The 17,257-nt window shown below is 37.6% G+C and overlaps 1 protein-coding gene across 4 annotated transcripts in view; it reads right to left on the bottom strand.

Annotated features, from left to right (window-relative positions):
- The window catches only part of pcx (pecanex), an 88,341-nt gene that overhangs the window by 54,113 nt on the left and 16,971 nt on the right, over positions 1–17,257 (bottom strand). For 3 of the 4 annotated variants that reach the window (XM_083111803.1, XM_083111804.1, XM_083111805.1), the window contains 3 exons: positions 14,840–15,018; positions 11,463–11,643; positions 9,194–9,997 (listed from right to left, as the gene is read on the bottom strand). In XM_083111803.1, the coding sequence (XP_082967929.1) occupies positions 9,194–9,997; positions 11,463–11,643; positions 14,840–15,018 (1,164 nt within the window). The remainder of the gene's footprint in view (positions 1–9,193; positions 9,998–11,462; positions 11,644–14,839; positions 15,019–17,257) is intronic. The other variant, XM_083111806.1, reaches the window with a different exon arrangement.

Genomic DNA, 17,257 nt, shown 5'->3' with positions numbered 1-17,257 from the left:
TCCACTCCTAATAGCAACAAATCTTCTGTCTCATCGCATTGTTGACTTGTTTATTGTTTCTGCTAAATAAACACTAAAGATAGGTAAAGGTAGAGTTGCCATGAAGGCACATTAAGGTGATGTGGGGATTGGGGCCCACACATTCTCAATCTCGGCCATTTTGGAGGTGTGATCAGCACCATGCTCCGGCAACCTTTACCCCCCAGGGTTGCTCGCAGGTACTCATTGATTTCTGTCTGGGTGAGCCACAGAGCCACTTTAGCAGGGAGAAGGGCGGACCAACTACACCACTGAGGCTTGCTAACACTACCAACAGAAATAAAAAATGGCTGATAAATGAGGACTACACATATCCTCGTTGCCTGAAAGGTAAAGCCTGAAAAAGAATAATGTTATTTAACATTATAAAGGACCTAATTAGCACCACGATGCAGTAAACTTCTATACCATTTAATACATTTACCTCTTATTGCATTATTAAACAACTTCCTGCTGAGATGAACCTAGGTTTCTTGCCATGCTCATTTCAAATATTCTTCACAATATATATAAACCTTATGGTTACCAAAAAATCATGAGAAGGTGCATATTTGTCATCCCCAGAGTACTAGAAACAGTAAATGCATGCCCAAATGTGGATGTAATAATGAAAATTTAGATATTTTGCTAGCTGAAATTTGAGCTTTTTTCCAGAACTTACTCCAAGGATCTAACAGAGATTGATAAGATTCATAGTAGTAAGAAGACTCAGGTTCACAGTACAGTTCAAGGTTTATAAAACTTTCTGTGTTCCGTAACTTGAATAATAGAAAAAATTGCAGTACAGTAGATGACAGATTAGCATTAATAACAAGGTACAATAATGCTTCTATACTTTTGCAGTACACATGATTATTTTCTGAAATATCAATCTCTAAGCAACTTTAAGAGCTCATTTCATGGTAATGTGAAATCATTAAAATTTTGATATTGTCATATTCTTCTCTTGACGCTGAATAATAAAGAAACCATCTTCTACTAGTATAAATATCACTTTACTAAACCTCTTGAACATTATCAAGAGGTAAACAAAGTAAATAAAATCATTCATTATACCTAGGTATATTTACAACACTGATTTTATAATAACAGGGTCCTTTTTAGACACTTATGCTTGATGATACAAACAAAAGGCTGATGAACTGTTCTCTGTTGTAAACTAATCTATGTGCTGTTTATAAATATAATGTGAATAATTTAACAGCACAAGGCATACGATAGTTTCTTGTGTAATTTAGATAAAATCACACATATTTATAGAATGGAACCTGAATTTTACATTTTTCAAAAGACCAAGAAGAAAATGTGTCAGGGAAAATTTTATAACATTTTGCTATATTGGGATCATCAAGATTGAATGTATGATGTAGGAAAATCCGAGAACGTAAAATCAGTGTTCCACTGTAATAATAATGATGACATCTATCTTACTGATGGTTCAACACTCTTTGAGATGGTAAACCTTTAACCTGGCTGTCTCAGAATTTCTTCTGAAAGGTGTTACAATGGAACAAATGGATAAACACTTAAAAAATATATTTCTAGGAGTACGTAAAAGATTGAGGGAAGCTACATTAAAATGCAAGAAGAAATAGAAGGAGGTGTTAGTGAAAGCTCTAAATTGTTACTAAACTGAAACCAAATGTATCTTTGTAATAGAAAGGAAGGCTATTTCTTCATTAGATAGATATTAAATTTCAATGCATGTTTGAAGACAACAAATATGCTCGGTGTTGAACATAATGTTGGCACTATTGCTGCTAATAAAAGTTAACTTACCTCTGACAACAATAGCTTTTATGTATTTTTGATACTTAGCGTAACTTTTGGCTAATTGCAAGGATGATGATGAATGATAAGATAAAATTGATGAAGGGACACTTAGAAAAAACACCCATGACTAGGTTGGGGACTCTAACCCAGGAACTTCAGTAGCAAGATCAAAAGTACACCACTTAATGCACTTGGCCATGAAGCTAGCTTGGAAACTTTTAAATTTTCATAGAAAACAGGACTTCATAACAAAATAAACAGTTCCAAACATAGGAAAAAGCAGGCAGCCAATATTGTATGCATCAACATGCAAGACAGGTGGCACTACTCTTCTATGATGGCAAATGCGTGGTTCATGTATAACTGGTTACATGAGAGATCTCATCTTGTTGTAGTGCTATATTTTGTGATCTGTTTGACATAGATTTAAAGCTTGAATGGTAAGGAAAAATGTTATAAGCTACCAGTAACGTTACTTGTTCTGAATACCATCATTGTATTCTCTTCGCCCTAGCAAGAACAGACAATGTTTTACCTGTGGCTGCAGTCACTGCAATGTCTAACACTTGTATAACACTCCAACAACACACCACTACATGCATTTTAAATACATATAAAACATTTTTCTCTCTTTCCATTGTTCAGAATACCAACTTAAATTGACCCAACACACTATTACCTCATGAAAGACTTTGTAATGGAGTGTTTAGCAAAATTGCAAAGAAACAGCACAACCAATACAAAGCAAAAAACTTGTGCAATATGAATGTTTGTTTGACTAGTTCATCTAGATATTTCCAAACACTTTCTTTCTTATGGCATTTATCTACAAAGTGCACCATACTTTAAAAATATGTAAGCAATACTGTAGCAGGTGAATACAATATGTACAGTGGAATCACAATATATGTTCCCAGATTTCCCATTGTCTCACATTATACAATTACCTTCCACTACCTAAAAAGCAACATATTAAAAAAATCCCATTTTTAACATTTCTTGGCTTGTTGGTTAATAACATGCTTGCACACCCACAACTCCCCCATACACTCACTCTGTATATGTACACAGTGCATAGTGTTTGCGTAACATTTTAAAATACGTATTGTGCTTCTCAATATAAATGAACTTCATTCATTAAATTTGAACCAATACCATTAGCATAGCCCTACTAGACTTCTTCCATAGTGACAACACAATGTGTAACAAACAAACATTTGAGGATAACGCAAACGGCATCACTGCTGCTCATTCATGCAGTCAGTTTTGACTTATAATTTAACATTAGAACAGTAGAATACTGGCTACCAGTATTGATCATTGATTTAGTCTCAACTAAAGTGATTTCCAACATTTACAGAGAAATTCCACAAAAAGTACGAGAGAGAATGTAAGAACTGTTATGCCAGGTGTATCATAATAGAGTAAAGAACAAGAATTTATTTTGACTAAACTATATGGAATACAACAATGATATTTGTTACGTATCAATCAGTAATATTTCAAGTTTCTATGAATGTCCACAAATGTTCAATGTGGCTTTAATCAGTTATGCTACACACAGCCCATCAACATTATAGTTATAGTCACACTTTTCTTGTGTAACATCCTCCAAACTAAGAAATGATAAACTTCACCCAATTCTTTGCTTGCTCACCTTTTTTATTTTTGTGAACTACGTTGGAACACTTCTCGCACGTGATTATTTTCCAACTTAGGTGGTCTTCCTGGTGTTCCATCGCACACACAACCAGTTACAACGAAAGATTAGTGCCACTGGTAAATTGACTTTCTTGTTGGCACTGGCTTCTTGTAGGTAGTACGGAACCATCGCTGCACAGTCGATGTGGACTTCGTTTCATGGAACTTTAAGACACGGTCTGCTTTTTCTAGACCTGTGAAAGTTGCCATTTTCTATAACACTGCACCAGCACCACAATGTCTGTGTTTACAATAGTCTTGCCCATGAAAACAAAACTTTGAAGATTTTCTCATTGCATTACAACAAACCTGTTGTGTACCAGATATTTTTTTTGGTATAATTTAACAATACAGGGAATTTCTCCAATTTGTTTGAAATTTCGGATAATTACTAATTTGGGTCTCCTAATCACGAATCTGCACTTAAAATCTGACGCTCACGTATAGAAATTCCTGAATTATGGCTAGCCACACGAACCATTGGCGCGTGGTTAGGTTAGGCTAGGTTAGGTTAGGAAACAGTTTATGGTCGTAGTAATATCAGGAATATATATATTTCGTTCTTTAAGTATTCGAAACGGAAAATCTTGCGATAAATAATGAGCAATTGTGCATTGTCGGTTGCGATGACTGACCCTCTAATTTGCAGGTTTGACACGTGAGCGCCAAATTTTAACTTCACATTCGTGGTTAGGAGCCCTAATTTAGTGAGTATGCCGAATTTCAAACAAAATAGAGAAATTCCCGGTATTGTAAAATCGCTCCTTTTTTTTAACGATAAACCTAATAAAGTTAAACCCCGATTTTACGTTCCCGCATTATACATTTTCCCACTTAATACGTTTAGCCATGCAGATCCCGGCAAAAGGCTATGTTAAATAATAGGTTCTTCACCTCGACCTTACGTTCACTCCAACTCCCGTTTCCTGCTTTATACGTTTTCCGAGTGTTGATGCCGTAAAATTTGCCACAAAGCTGGTCTGTTGACCATGCAACTTTTCCTTCCTTTCACAGCTGTTTCATTCACCCTGCGACCTTGAACTTCCAGATGTTAGGTTTTTCATGTGACAAGAGGGAGGGAAGAGGCATGGTAAAGGGGGGGAGGAGGTGGACAAGTTGTTGCATTTGTCGTACCTCCCTTGAGGGACAGGAAGAAAAAACGGCACGTCTTACAGTCCCCATGAAGATGAAATTTGTCGATCCTTTTGCCTCAGGATCAGACAACAAGCAGACTGTCGCCAAACCGATTCTCGCTAAATGCTGCCTTCCCTAGAGTTTGGACACAATGTGTGTGACTAAGGACTCTTTGTTCATCCTTCCCCTCCACAAAAACGCGAGTGGAAAATTGACAATGGGACTATAACATTTACGGAATCAACGGTAAGTCATTTAGATTCCTAAGGAAATACGACTGAATCTAATTCGATTATTTTTAATCAGAAGTTTTTTCACGAATGCTATATCATTTGGTTATCAGAATGAAGCTGAAAATGCACAAGCCAAAGTGATTATTTTTTCCACGGGCAGCTAGGATGATATTTTACTCACTGACGGAAAAATATTCTTGTCAAATCTATTGCGTGGGGGAGGAGAGGGCGAAGTTCGGATAAATGTACTCTTCTACGTGAGGCAGAGAATGTTTCTATATGCATATTACATGACACTTATGCTGTACAGTGATGGGGAAAGGAAAAATGAGTGAATAAATGAGGGGTGCGGCAATATTTTCTGAGAGCAGCCAAATTTAGTGCACATCAAAATGCCATTAAAATGAGTGTTTGGACCAAAAGAGCATATATTTATTTACTTTTTCTCATTTGCTGGGCAGCCGTGGTGGCCTAGTCGGTAGGGCATCTTGACTGTCACGCTGGAGACCTAGGTTCAATTCCTGGGGTGTGTGATCTAAGCTGTCACATAAAGCAGCTCTGGTGATCACCCAGTCTGAAATAAATTTGTACCTGGGGGAAATCTTGGATGGTAAAAGCTGCCCAAGCATGGTGCTGATAACATCACCTCCAAATTGGCAGAGATTGAAGAATATGTGGGGTAAAGGTGGCCAGAGCAAGGTGCTGATCACATCATCTCCCACATTCCCTTACATATGCATCACGGCATGGTGCAAAGTGCATAGGGAACCATACCTTCACCTTTTCTCATTTGAAGTGGGGGGGGGGGTTGCTTTCTCATGCCCCCTATGGTATCATCACTTGTCATGTAGTTACTGAAAATGCCAAGTATTTCTGAACCGGTTTTCTTGCTCGTATGGAAGTGAGTCCCCTTACACAAGACATCTTAATCAATTAACATAATAACATAAAGGCAAAAAGCAATCTCCCGTCTCCTTTCCTCTGACATCTAAAATTACGCAGTTGCTCTTGAACCTGAATATGAGCATTCAACGAACATAGTGTAATGCAAGTGAAAAAAAAAAAGATGCCCATCTTCCCCACACATGAGCTCATTAGTCAGCCACTGTGCACAGTTATGCAATAATTGAATGATTCAGCCCGTTTCTCATCCTTTAATGCCCTGCATCGGAAATCTTGCTCCTATGTCTGAAGCATTGACATGACAGCATGGGAGAGCATCAAGCAATGATCCTTCCCTCCCTCCCCCATTCCGTTTCTGCAACATGGCCTGGCAGGAATGAGCTCACTTCTGATAAGACAACATTGGTGGTGCTCCATCACCTGTTAGTCTCCCCCTTCCCCTCCCTCCTGTTCGGTCGGAGGGGTGTCGGAGGGGTGTCTGCGAGCAGTGGGCAGCTGGAATCCAGCAACAATGTTTCGTCTTCTGGCTCCAGAGCTATGACTCATTCACTCTGAAGGGAAGAAAAACGGAATTGTCTTGAATCTCGTCTCCGAAGGTTGTTTTACTTTGACGAGACACGAAGCAAGAGTTAAAAAAAGCAAGCTAATTTTTTTCTTCTGCCTTCTGATAAACACCTTGAGCACAAAGAGCAGTGCAGGAAGGAAATGCACATGATGCTAAGAATGATATAACCACCGCTTCTCTTCGGAACCATTCACATGCTGAAAATAAATCATGCAATATTAAACGTTGACGGAAAAAAAAAGGAAAAGGAAACACATTATTTACGGGGAAACTATTGGTGGATGGGGTGTTTGCCCTCAGCAAGACTACTAAATCCAATAATAAATCGTTGATTAATACGATAAGACACTATTTATATTTTGAGCCTAACAATGAAAAAACAGGAATTTGGCATTGAAAACTGCTTTATTGTTTTTCGAAGTATTCTCCTTTATGGTCAATACACTTTTGCATTCGTTCGAACCATTTGTCAAAGCAGTTTTTCCAATCTTCTTGAGACACCTCCTTAATATGGTTTTTGAACGCATCAACAGCATCCTCCGCCGACGAAAATCGTTGTCCACGCAATTTATTCTTGACATTCAGGAACAAAAAGAAGTCATTGGGTGCCAAATCAGGACTGTACGGCGGATGACCCATCAATTCGATTTTTTGACTGTTCATAAAGTCGGTTGTTAGACGAGATGTGTGACAGCTGGCATTGTCTTGATGAAGAATGATCCGACGGTGTTTGTTTGTTTGTTTTCCGTATTTGACCGAAGACCTCTGGCAAACAAATTGTTGTGTACCTTTCAGAGTTGACCGTTCTACGTTCCTCTAAAGGCACAGTTGCCACATGACCAGTTTTCCCGAAAAAACAGGCAACCATTTGTTTCGATGTGCTTCGAGCGCGAACAACTTTTGTTGGATTGGGTTCATCTTGAAACACCCATACAGTCGACTGCTGTTTACGTTCCGGCTCATATGCATATATCCATGATTCGTCACCTGTTACAATCTTATATACGTCTTTTGAAGCACCACGATCGCCAAATGTGGAAGTAAGTTGATCGATGCACTCTTGTCTTGATAATCCACGTCGAAAATCGTAAAAAATCATCGCACGAAAATGTACACGAGTTAATTCCATTTTATTGTTGTCGCGCAATCTCCAAGGCAACATAAACAACACAAATGAAGCTATTGACAAAACATTTGAAGTACGTTATGGTCAATAATGCCAGATGATTCCGTGCAAACGTGAAATCGCGCCTAACTTCAATCAGTGTTGCCAAGGCTCAAAATATAAATAGTGACCCTCGTATGGATGTAAATAACAATCAGTGGCATGCCCAGGGGGGCCTGATGGGGGTCATAACCCCCTTTGGTCAGTATTTCTATATAATAAAAAAAAAAGAACGTAACAGACAAGAAAATATGGCAAAGTGAGGGCTGACTACTATAAAAAGTATACATAACCCCAACTCCAACCCCCCCCCCCCCCCGCACCTTTGAAAACCCTGCACGCATCACTGATAATTTATGGTGACTTCTAAAAATGCGTAAGTTTGACAAAGCTTGTTTTGTTCACTTCATGCTGTTGGACTGATCCGCACACATACAGCTCAAAGTGGGATGTGAACCATTCTGCATGTCTTCAGGACACTTTGATTACAGTATATAAAGATGCTTGACATCCAGCTATAAATGATCACCTACCCCTCCAATTACCCCGAACTTATAAAACTAGCAATTTACACTTTACAGAGTAAACGGAGATCCCACAAAATCAGATGCATAAACTGAACCTAATAGGCAGCAGTTAGAAGCAGTCATCCACCGTCCCTATCCTCGAATGAGGGTCCTCTGTTAATCCGTCATTGAATTTCACAGCAGGTCTTGCTTTATTCCTTAGGAATTCATAATCGTACTTCTTTCCAGTTTGTTAAACAATTTTTGACACAATATATCCCCTAAAAAGTCGATTGTGTAGTCATTTCTTACCGACACTTGAGTTTCACCCCTCCCTTATGCTTTCCTGCTTTCTACGTTCCCCGCATTTTACGTTTTTTTTTATTTACGGGACCCTGAAAAACGTAAACCCAGGGTTTGACTGTAACATGTTTACTCTATTATGATACACGTTGTACAGTTAAGGCAATACCACTTTGACCCGATACCAGTACAGAGACTTTGAAATTCAAACAATTAAATTAGTTCAGAATGTTATAAATTTTAATACTGTATATAGGTTTCCTTTAGAACTTTAGCATACCAATCTAGCAGAGTTTTGCTTTAAAATATTCATAATTTTGCATGATATAATTATTTAACACAATGCCATTTCTCTCCAAAATGCTGTTAGTAAAATAATTCAAATAAGAGTATTTTGCATAATTTCCAGGATATTTTGTCTCCAAGATTCCTGCACTCTGGGTATTAGTTGGTATTATTGGCCTGTATTAGTGATTAAATTTGAACCAATAGTTTCATATTACACACACACACACACATACATACATACACAAACATTTAAAGATACATACATACAAGTTCTTGTTTTGAGTATGGTAGAACTCTAGAAGCAAGTCACAACCATGTGTAGAAAAATGGAATCTAGAGAACTTTTGTCACCTTTCCAGATATGTCATTATATTCTCACTTATGATTGTAATTATGAGCATGTGGTCCCATTCCTAATATATTTATATAGTTTTTCACAAATGTTATGTTCTACAGTGAACTTTTCACTGCGATACCTATTTTCCAAATATTACTTCCTCGTGAAATGAACACTTTGGGGGAAAATGCATGTTATATATTTAATTCAATATGTTAGAACAAAATAAAATTAATGGCTACTTACCTTCTTCACTCAACACTAAGGCCAAATTTGTTGCTTCAGAAGTATTATAATGTTTTAAATTTAAAAAATCTTTTTCAGTGCACACACATTCACCACTTGCTAAACTCCTACTAGTGGAACTACCAATATCACTAAATTCACTACATAATGAAGCTCTTCTACTGCATTGATCACTTAATTTTACAATCACAGGTGAATCACATTCTGCTATAAACTTAGCAGGACTTAAACTTTCAATCTGATCTCCAATTGATTCCCTATCTAGTAGAGCATCCTTTGATGAAACACTAGTTCGATCTTTATCACTCTGTACACTTAGAAGCAATTTATCAGCTAAATGTTTTCGAAAGACTGACTGATAAGCTTTATCTAAAGAACTAGTACTAAATGAAGTTGAACCTTTTCTAGTTCTAAATTTGTCAATGTCATCTTTGTCACTAGAAACTTTACTTTCAAAGCTCTCGTGCCTTACAAGCAGGGGCGACCTGCTTCCTGCATTATTATCTTCGTCACTCTCAGTTTCGTGTAACAAAAAACCTCTATTTTGACAAAGAGGGGTTGGGTGCTCGTCGCTTTGTTCTTCAATTGGATGAACTACCTCACTGCCGTAATCAGCCCAGTAAAGTTCCATGCCTCGGCTAGGAAAATTTCTATGTTTTGTTTCATGGTGTGACGTGCTGCTGATTCCTTCAAGGCTAACTGGATGTGAAGGAGGATGGGGTATTGAGAGCTGAGGGCACGTTTCCAGTGAACATTTAATTCTCTTCGCTTGCCTTGAATTTTGCTTCTTCCAGTACAATAATCCTGGAAATAAGAACGTCAATTTTTCAGTAATTATGTTACTTGTTAGTTTGTTTATCCACATTAACACAGTGGTTGCCATCATTCCAGATGTTAAAGAACTAATTTTACAGTTTAACCTCGCATTATACTGCTTCCAGATGCTTCCGTATACATCTTCATTTTATCCACTCCAGTTTCAATAACTTCTAAAAGTAGTGAAGGGTAAATGTGAAGTAATAGGGCTTCCCTAATAGCAGATATGCCTTATATCAGGTTTCATTTCAATGTGAACATAAGGCATTATCTTGAAAATGCAGTTTTTAGTCCTATTAATACCAGCTGCAGGTTGAAACTGAAAATACACAAAAAAACTGACAGAATCCAATGGGGTTTATCCCCAAAATTCTTAATAGTCATATTCTGGCAAATTCTAGCTGTATTATGTTTCTGAATAATGCTTTGACATCCTGGTTTAACTGAAGAAATCCACATTGATTGAATTGGGTTCACTTTTTCTGTCACTTTTGGTTGGTGATGACATGATGGAACTGATGAAGGGACTCTCACGAAGAACACATCTAGACCAGGATTCGAACATGAGACGTCTAGCATCTTAGTGCACTGTACTAACCACTCTGCCATGGAGGTCAGGGAAGAAATCAACATGTTGCGGTGCAACATTCCAAAAGAAGAAGACAACTATGTACAAAAGATATGTACGTGGTTATATTTGCAAGTGGAAGTGTAACTTCCGGTTTTAAGGTATTTATATCAGAATAGTAGGAATAGCAAACAAACCAAGATGAAGTAATATTTGTTACAATAGAAATTCTAAGTGTAGCCAAACCTTTTACATTCAAGTGCAAAAGCAACTGAGAAGCAGTGAAGATTGTGCTGAAGCAATGTGTTGATCCGCTAATTATCCATACCACAGCATGCAATGATAAGACAGTGCAACTTATTATTCTGATTAAAGTTGTATACTTAAGAGTTGCATCAGAAGCCCTGTTTGTGGGAGGGATAACTTAGCTAACTGAGGACTACAATACATACAGGCTTGTATGTATGTGCATGTATAACAATATGTGAAGATATGCTTATAAACTTACTTGTGCTTGAAAATAACTGGACCTTTCATTCTTGATGGACCTTTGCAACAAAGCAGAAAAAGTAGCAACACACGAGAGATGTAAAAAGATTAATTAAATGTTCCTATTATTGTTAATGTAAATCCATCGTTAATAGCTCAGCACAAATTTATGTACATGTATATATTTTTAATTCAGACGACATTCAGGAAGAATGCTATTAAAATTAAGATAGCATGTTGTCACAAACACACTGCATTTACAAGAAAACATTCAAGCACACACAACAAACACACACATGAACATGCCACTGGCTGCATCACATATCAGAATCACAGTAATTTTGTTTTCGATGTAAAAACCATGTAAAAAATAGAAGTAATTATTATATTTATTACCTGGATGGGAAGTTTCTCCATCTTCCAGCATGAAACCTAATTCCAAGGATCCAGTTCCTTTCATGGTGGCTGAAGGTGGTGTGGTACTACCCGATAAACTACATGCAAGATTTGAGATATTGGAAAAACGACGGCCTCTAGGAGGTCCCGACATAGTAGAACTTGATGCTGTACCAGATTCCTAAGGAATGATATAAAATTATATTTTAATTTACATAATAACACAACAAGAAATGAATTGACATAAAATGCTCTAACATCAACAAAAATAACTATGGCATCGTCAGTTGGGTGACAGTTGAACAGTGCTCAATTCCACTTCAAATCTCTCTTAAGAATGAACAGTTCAATGAAAGAAAAGTACGTGATTTTACTACAGGAAAAAAGTAATATAATAGAAAGAACTGTATTTGCAGTTTAGTTTACAGCTTTCACTTCTTGAATATGAAATCAGTTAAGTGGCCTGGCCACCCCAGTGGCGAACACATTCAGTCAATAAACATTACTTTACTGGAGCGAGTCATGGGTGATTTTTTCCCAGATTGACTATCACAATTTTTTGCAGACAAAATTTTATCTGGACATTATACAGCGTGTCTCATAAGTGATAGCACAAACTGACACAGGTGAAAGTACACGATAATAGAAGCAAAAAAGTCTCGGTAAACATGGGTCTGCAATTGAGCAGTTTTCGAGATAATCGCGAATGTGTGATTACAAGCCGCCAGTGACTTCATTGTTTGTAAACATCGTCCTAGTTGATAAAATGCTAATAATGTGTGCAAATCTGTAGTTACAAGCAGTCATTGATTGCATTTTGTAAACACCGAGTGCTTTACTCCTTGTGCAGTTCGAGGTTTGCTCTCTGTTTACAAAAGAGAACATTTCCAAAAGGTGGCACTGTAATCAAACAGGATGGATACAATCAGTACAGAGAATTGTACATGCTTATGACCATTTCTGAAATGAACCGGGGGTGTTTGAAAGCATTTTACCAACTGGGACGATGTTTACAAACAATGAAGTCAGTGGTGGCTTGTAACCAAACATTCGCAATTATCTCGAAAACGGCTCAATTGTGGACCCATGTTTACACAGACTTTTTTGCTTCTATTATCGTGTACTTTCACCTGAGTCAGTTTGCACTATTACTTTTGAGACACCCGGTATATCTGTTTCTTTAGAGATTTTAAAGATCTATTCATGTAAATATTCAGATTATCTGCCATCCATATTTAATTTCAACAAATATTTCACTGCAATGCTGTTTCACATCAAAACATCTTGAAACACAGCTTGACTATCTGGACATTCACATCATCTATCATCTGGATATATGTTGCAATCAAAATAGACAGTACAAAAATATTTCCTTGCTGTTTCTAGTGCTTGTTGCAAGTTGGAAGAAAATGAGACTAGAAGGGTGGTGTGGATTCACATTAGATAGGACTAAATATACATGTATGTTTGTGCCAAAACTAGGGCTGAGCCGATACTGATGTTGATGTATCAGTATTGGATGATACCAGTAGTATCAGTATCACATAATATGGATTGGATTTTATTTACAGATACTTTTCTGGAGTATTGGTTTTTAGTGGGGTTCGCAAAAATGCTGTGCAACATTTCCATGGAGTCTAATTGTCCTGGGAATTACACAAAATTAGAAGTTTCCATTTATTTTGCACCAATATTGTGTGACAAACTGTATCTTGTGATTATATACGAGGCACATCCAGAAAGTAAGTTTCCCATTTTTTTCCCCATGAAAGTAAACAATGAGCCGTGTAAATTGCGCATGCGCAACGGAGCTAAGACGTATCAATCATATGCCAGGCAGACAGATCCCACCCGGCGCCAGTAGCAAGGCAGCATTGGTCCGAAGTGGAAGCTCGTATTCCTTCTCCCGCCACATGCCAGTAGCGCGGCAGCAGTGGTCCGAAATGGAAGCTCGTATTCCTTCTCCCGCCGCATGTGAGGTTCGGTCGCTGATAAAGTTCCTGAATGCACAAAGCATTGCGCCAACTGACATCCATCGTCAGCTCTGTGAGGTCTATGGGCCGAACATTATGAGTAAGCAGATGGTGCGTCGCTGGTGTCGGCAGTTTTCGGAAGGTCGTCAAAGTGTCCATGATGAAGAGCGCAGTGGGCGTACGTCCCTCATCACTGATGATCTGGTTGAGCTGGTGTGGCAGCGCATCGTAGAGAAACGTCGCTTCACGATTAAGGAGTTGAGTAGCCTTTTTCCGCAGATATCGCGATTCGTGTTGCATGAGATTGTGTGCCAGGTGGGTGCCGAAAAACCTGACAAACGAACACAAAATGAAACATTCAGGAGCAGCACTGACATTCCTGCAACAGTACCATGATGACGGCGATGATTTCCTCGACAGGATCGTCACGGGCCACGAGAAGTGGATTTCGCACTTCACCCCGGAAACCAAGCAGCAGTTAATGCATTGGCGGCATAGTGGATCTCCGGTCAAGAAGAAATTCAAACACGCTGTCGGTACAGAAAGTGATGTGCACCCTGTTTTGGGACAGGAAGGGCATTTTGCTCATTGACTTCCTCCCCAGAGGTGAAACGGTGAACGCTGACCATTACTGTGAAACACTAACGAAATTGCGACGTGCCATTCAAAACAAGAGGCGTGGCATGCTTACTGCAGGTGTTGTGCTCCTCAATGACAATGCTCGTCCACATACGGCTCGGCGCACAGCAGCTGTTTTGACGGAATTTGGCTGGGAGTTGTTTGATCATCCACCTTACAGTCCTGATCTGGCTCCCAGCAATTTTCACGTTTTCTTGCACCTCAAGAAATTCCTGTCCTTCGGTGAGCATTTTGGCAACGACGAAGAGCTGAAGACGTCTGTCACACGCTGGTTCCATTCACCGGCGGCAGAGTTCTACGACAGTGGGATCCAAAAGTTGATACCACAATACGACAAGTGTCTCAATTCTGGTGGTTGCTATGTTGAAAAATAGCTGAACCTTTGCTGTACCTGTTGCCAATAAATGGTTTCCTGAAACTGTGTTTTTTTTTTTAAAAAAAAAACATAGGGAAACTTACTTTCTGGATGCGCCTCGTAATATATAATTTTAATATTCCGTTGTAAATCTTGGAAATCATAGTTTATCAAAACTATGATAAATAGATGCTTGTAATTAAAATGGAACATTAACCAATATTTTGAACAATTTTTAATTATAACTTTTCAAGTATCAGTATAAGAGAAATCTGTAAGAGTATCGGTTCAAAGTGTTATTGACTACGTTCTCCTCAAATATACTAAAAGATATCAAGCATACTATAAATTAATATTGTTATCAAAGTTTTAGGTTAATGAAATTTTTCTGTAAACAATCAAAATCTTACCACTGATTGTAGAGATGGCCTAACATCAGCTCCCTGATTCTGACTTCTATCTTCCTCGGAGTCTGATGATGCCTGGTTCGGACTAACCTTCCCTGAGTTTTTCTTTCTACCTAATTTATTATCTTCAATAACCACAGCAACATTATCTTCTCTTGATCGTTGTCTCTTTGTTCGTCCTTCTAGAAATAGATAAACAAACTTTTTAAAAATTAATAGGTCTGGGTTTTAATGTATCACTCATCTGCATAGTGCACTCTCTACAACTACTACACACATTTATAGTCATTTACAGAGATGGATTCATTTTTTATATACACTTCATACACTACAGGGTGTACACAAATGAAAAACTGAGTTTTAAGTGTTTCGTATGGTCATGCAAGTAACCCCAGGCAGTTGTGTCCTACATGTGATGAAAGAGCAACTGTGAAAGTTTTGATTTCTATGCACTAAAATTTGTTTCCTAATTCTGCTGCATGACAGTGCCAGTTTTAAAGATGGCAGTGACTCCCAAGTGTAACACTTTTTGTGTTTTCAAATTCGCGAGGTGTAATTCAGTGATTACAGTCCAAAGGGCTTATCGACAAAGATTTGATGTGACGCTCCATCTGACAACAACATTCATAGATGGAATAACCAATTAAAGATGACAGGGTGCCTGTGCAAGAGGAAGAGCACCAGATGACCACATGTGCCAGATAAGAACATGGATGGCATCAGGGTTGCTCTTGTGTGGAGTTCTAGGAAAACTGTACAACAGGCGAGTCAAGAACTAACAAATTCAGACCATGATAGTGTTAAGAAAACTACTCCAACAGACTGTACCATACCGCCTGCAGCTCTTAAAGGCCCTAAAGCCTGGAGATCATCTGACCTATGCCAGGTTCTGCGAAAAAATGCTGGATCAGGAAGATGACAACTCTTCTTGGTTGTGTGATTTTCAGTGATGAATCCATAACCTGTGTTGTGGAATCTCATTGAGTTACTCTTCCATCTCAGGTATGATTCATTTTTGTATTGTACAGAAAATGCACATGCTTAAAACTCAGATATTCATTTGTATACACTCTGTACTACTTGCATAAACCAAGTATATTTTTGCAAAAGAGGACTGGATCGGTATGGTACATACGCCGATTATGATCAAGATACTACTGGTCAGATATTTAATGACAAGTTTCTATGAGCAACTATGACCTACAGTTTAAAGTGGGATCCGAACCACACCGGGTATTGACCCCTTGATTAAATGTGAAATGAACTGCAAAATGTTTATTTACCAATGCATATCTTGTTTTTGACGAAAACACGAAATGTGAAATAAGACATTCTAATGTTAATTTTTCATACCTTTGAAAGGTGTGAGGTGCATTTTGTTACTACGTTTTGTCATGAAATGAAGCGAAATTAACTGCAAAATGTGAAATAAGCTCTTAAACACGAAATTTAGGGTTTATTTACTAACACGACACCTTCTGAGTTCTGAATTATCCTGTGACTTATGCAAATCACGGGAAATTAATTAATCTTGCTAAAAATATTTGAGAACCAAAAATGTACTTTTACATGGGAATAAACTTAATACTCTGATAACTATATAAATGTACTATTAAAAGTGAAATGTTAATTTTGTGTAATAAGTGTAGTTTTTAAACAGGGTGTCTAACGAAATAACAAATGAAAACTACTTGACAATTTCATGCCTTTTCCTTGACTTTTTATTCTCCTTTCTTCTAAACATTTATTTAATCCTTCCCTATTTAGGTATAGTTGGAAATTAAGAAAATAGATATTTTTATTGAATGGAAAACCCCTAGCACAAGGCCGGTTAATATAAAAATTGAAGCTGTACTTTAAGAAGAGATTTGGACTTGCTTAAATTAATAATGCATGTAAAAATTAATCCTTCAGATGTCATCCTGGATGGGGAATGGCCATATTACTTTATTTAATATTTTTACAAAACTTCACATGTACAAAAACTTAATTCTTAAGAAACAAAGTGAACAACACAATACAATTTTATCAAATCCCAGTACAGATATATAACAATGTAAATTCATTATAGTGTAAAAAATAGCAAAAATTCTTCACCACAAGCATAATTACTTGACTTTTTCTTGACATTCTTGACTGGTAGACACCCTGTTAAATCAAATTTAGGGTTTTGTTCACCATTTTAACACCAATACGCCATTTTATATACTACTTTTGATCCTGAAATATGTTCAGTTTTTGTACCGATATCTTGATTCACCATTATCCTGTAAGTTATGCAAATCAAGGAAAACTGATAATTCTGCTGTAATTATTTGAGAAGCAAAAATGGACTCCTTTACACAGGAATAAACTTAAAACTCTGATAACTACAGCGGAACCACGGAACTTAAAATGCATGACAATGTAAAATCGAGGGGA

The sequence above is a fragment of the Lepisma saccharinum genome, chromosome 25 (assembly GCF_977018435.1).
Source record: "Lepisma saccharinum chromosome 25, izLepSacc3.1, whole genome shotgun sequence".
NCBI classification, from domain to species: Eukaryota; Metazoa; Arthropoda; class Insecta; order Zygentoma; family Lepismatidae; genus Lepisma; species Lepisma saccharinum.
This window is presented reverse-complemented; position numbering and strand designations above follow the sequence as displayed.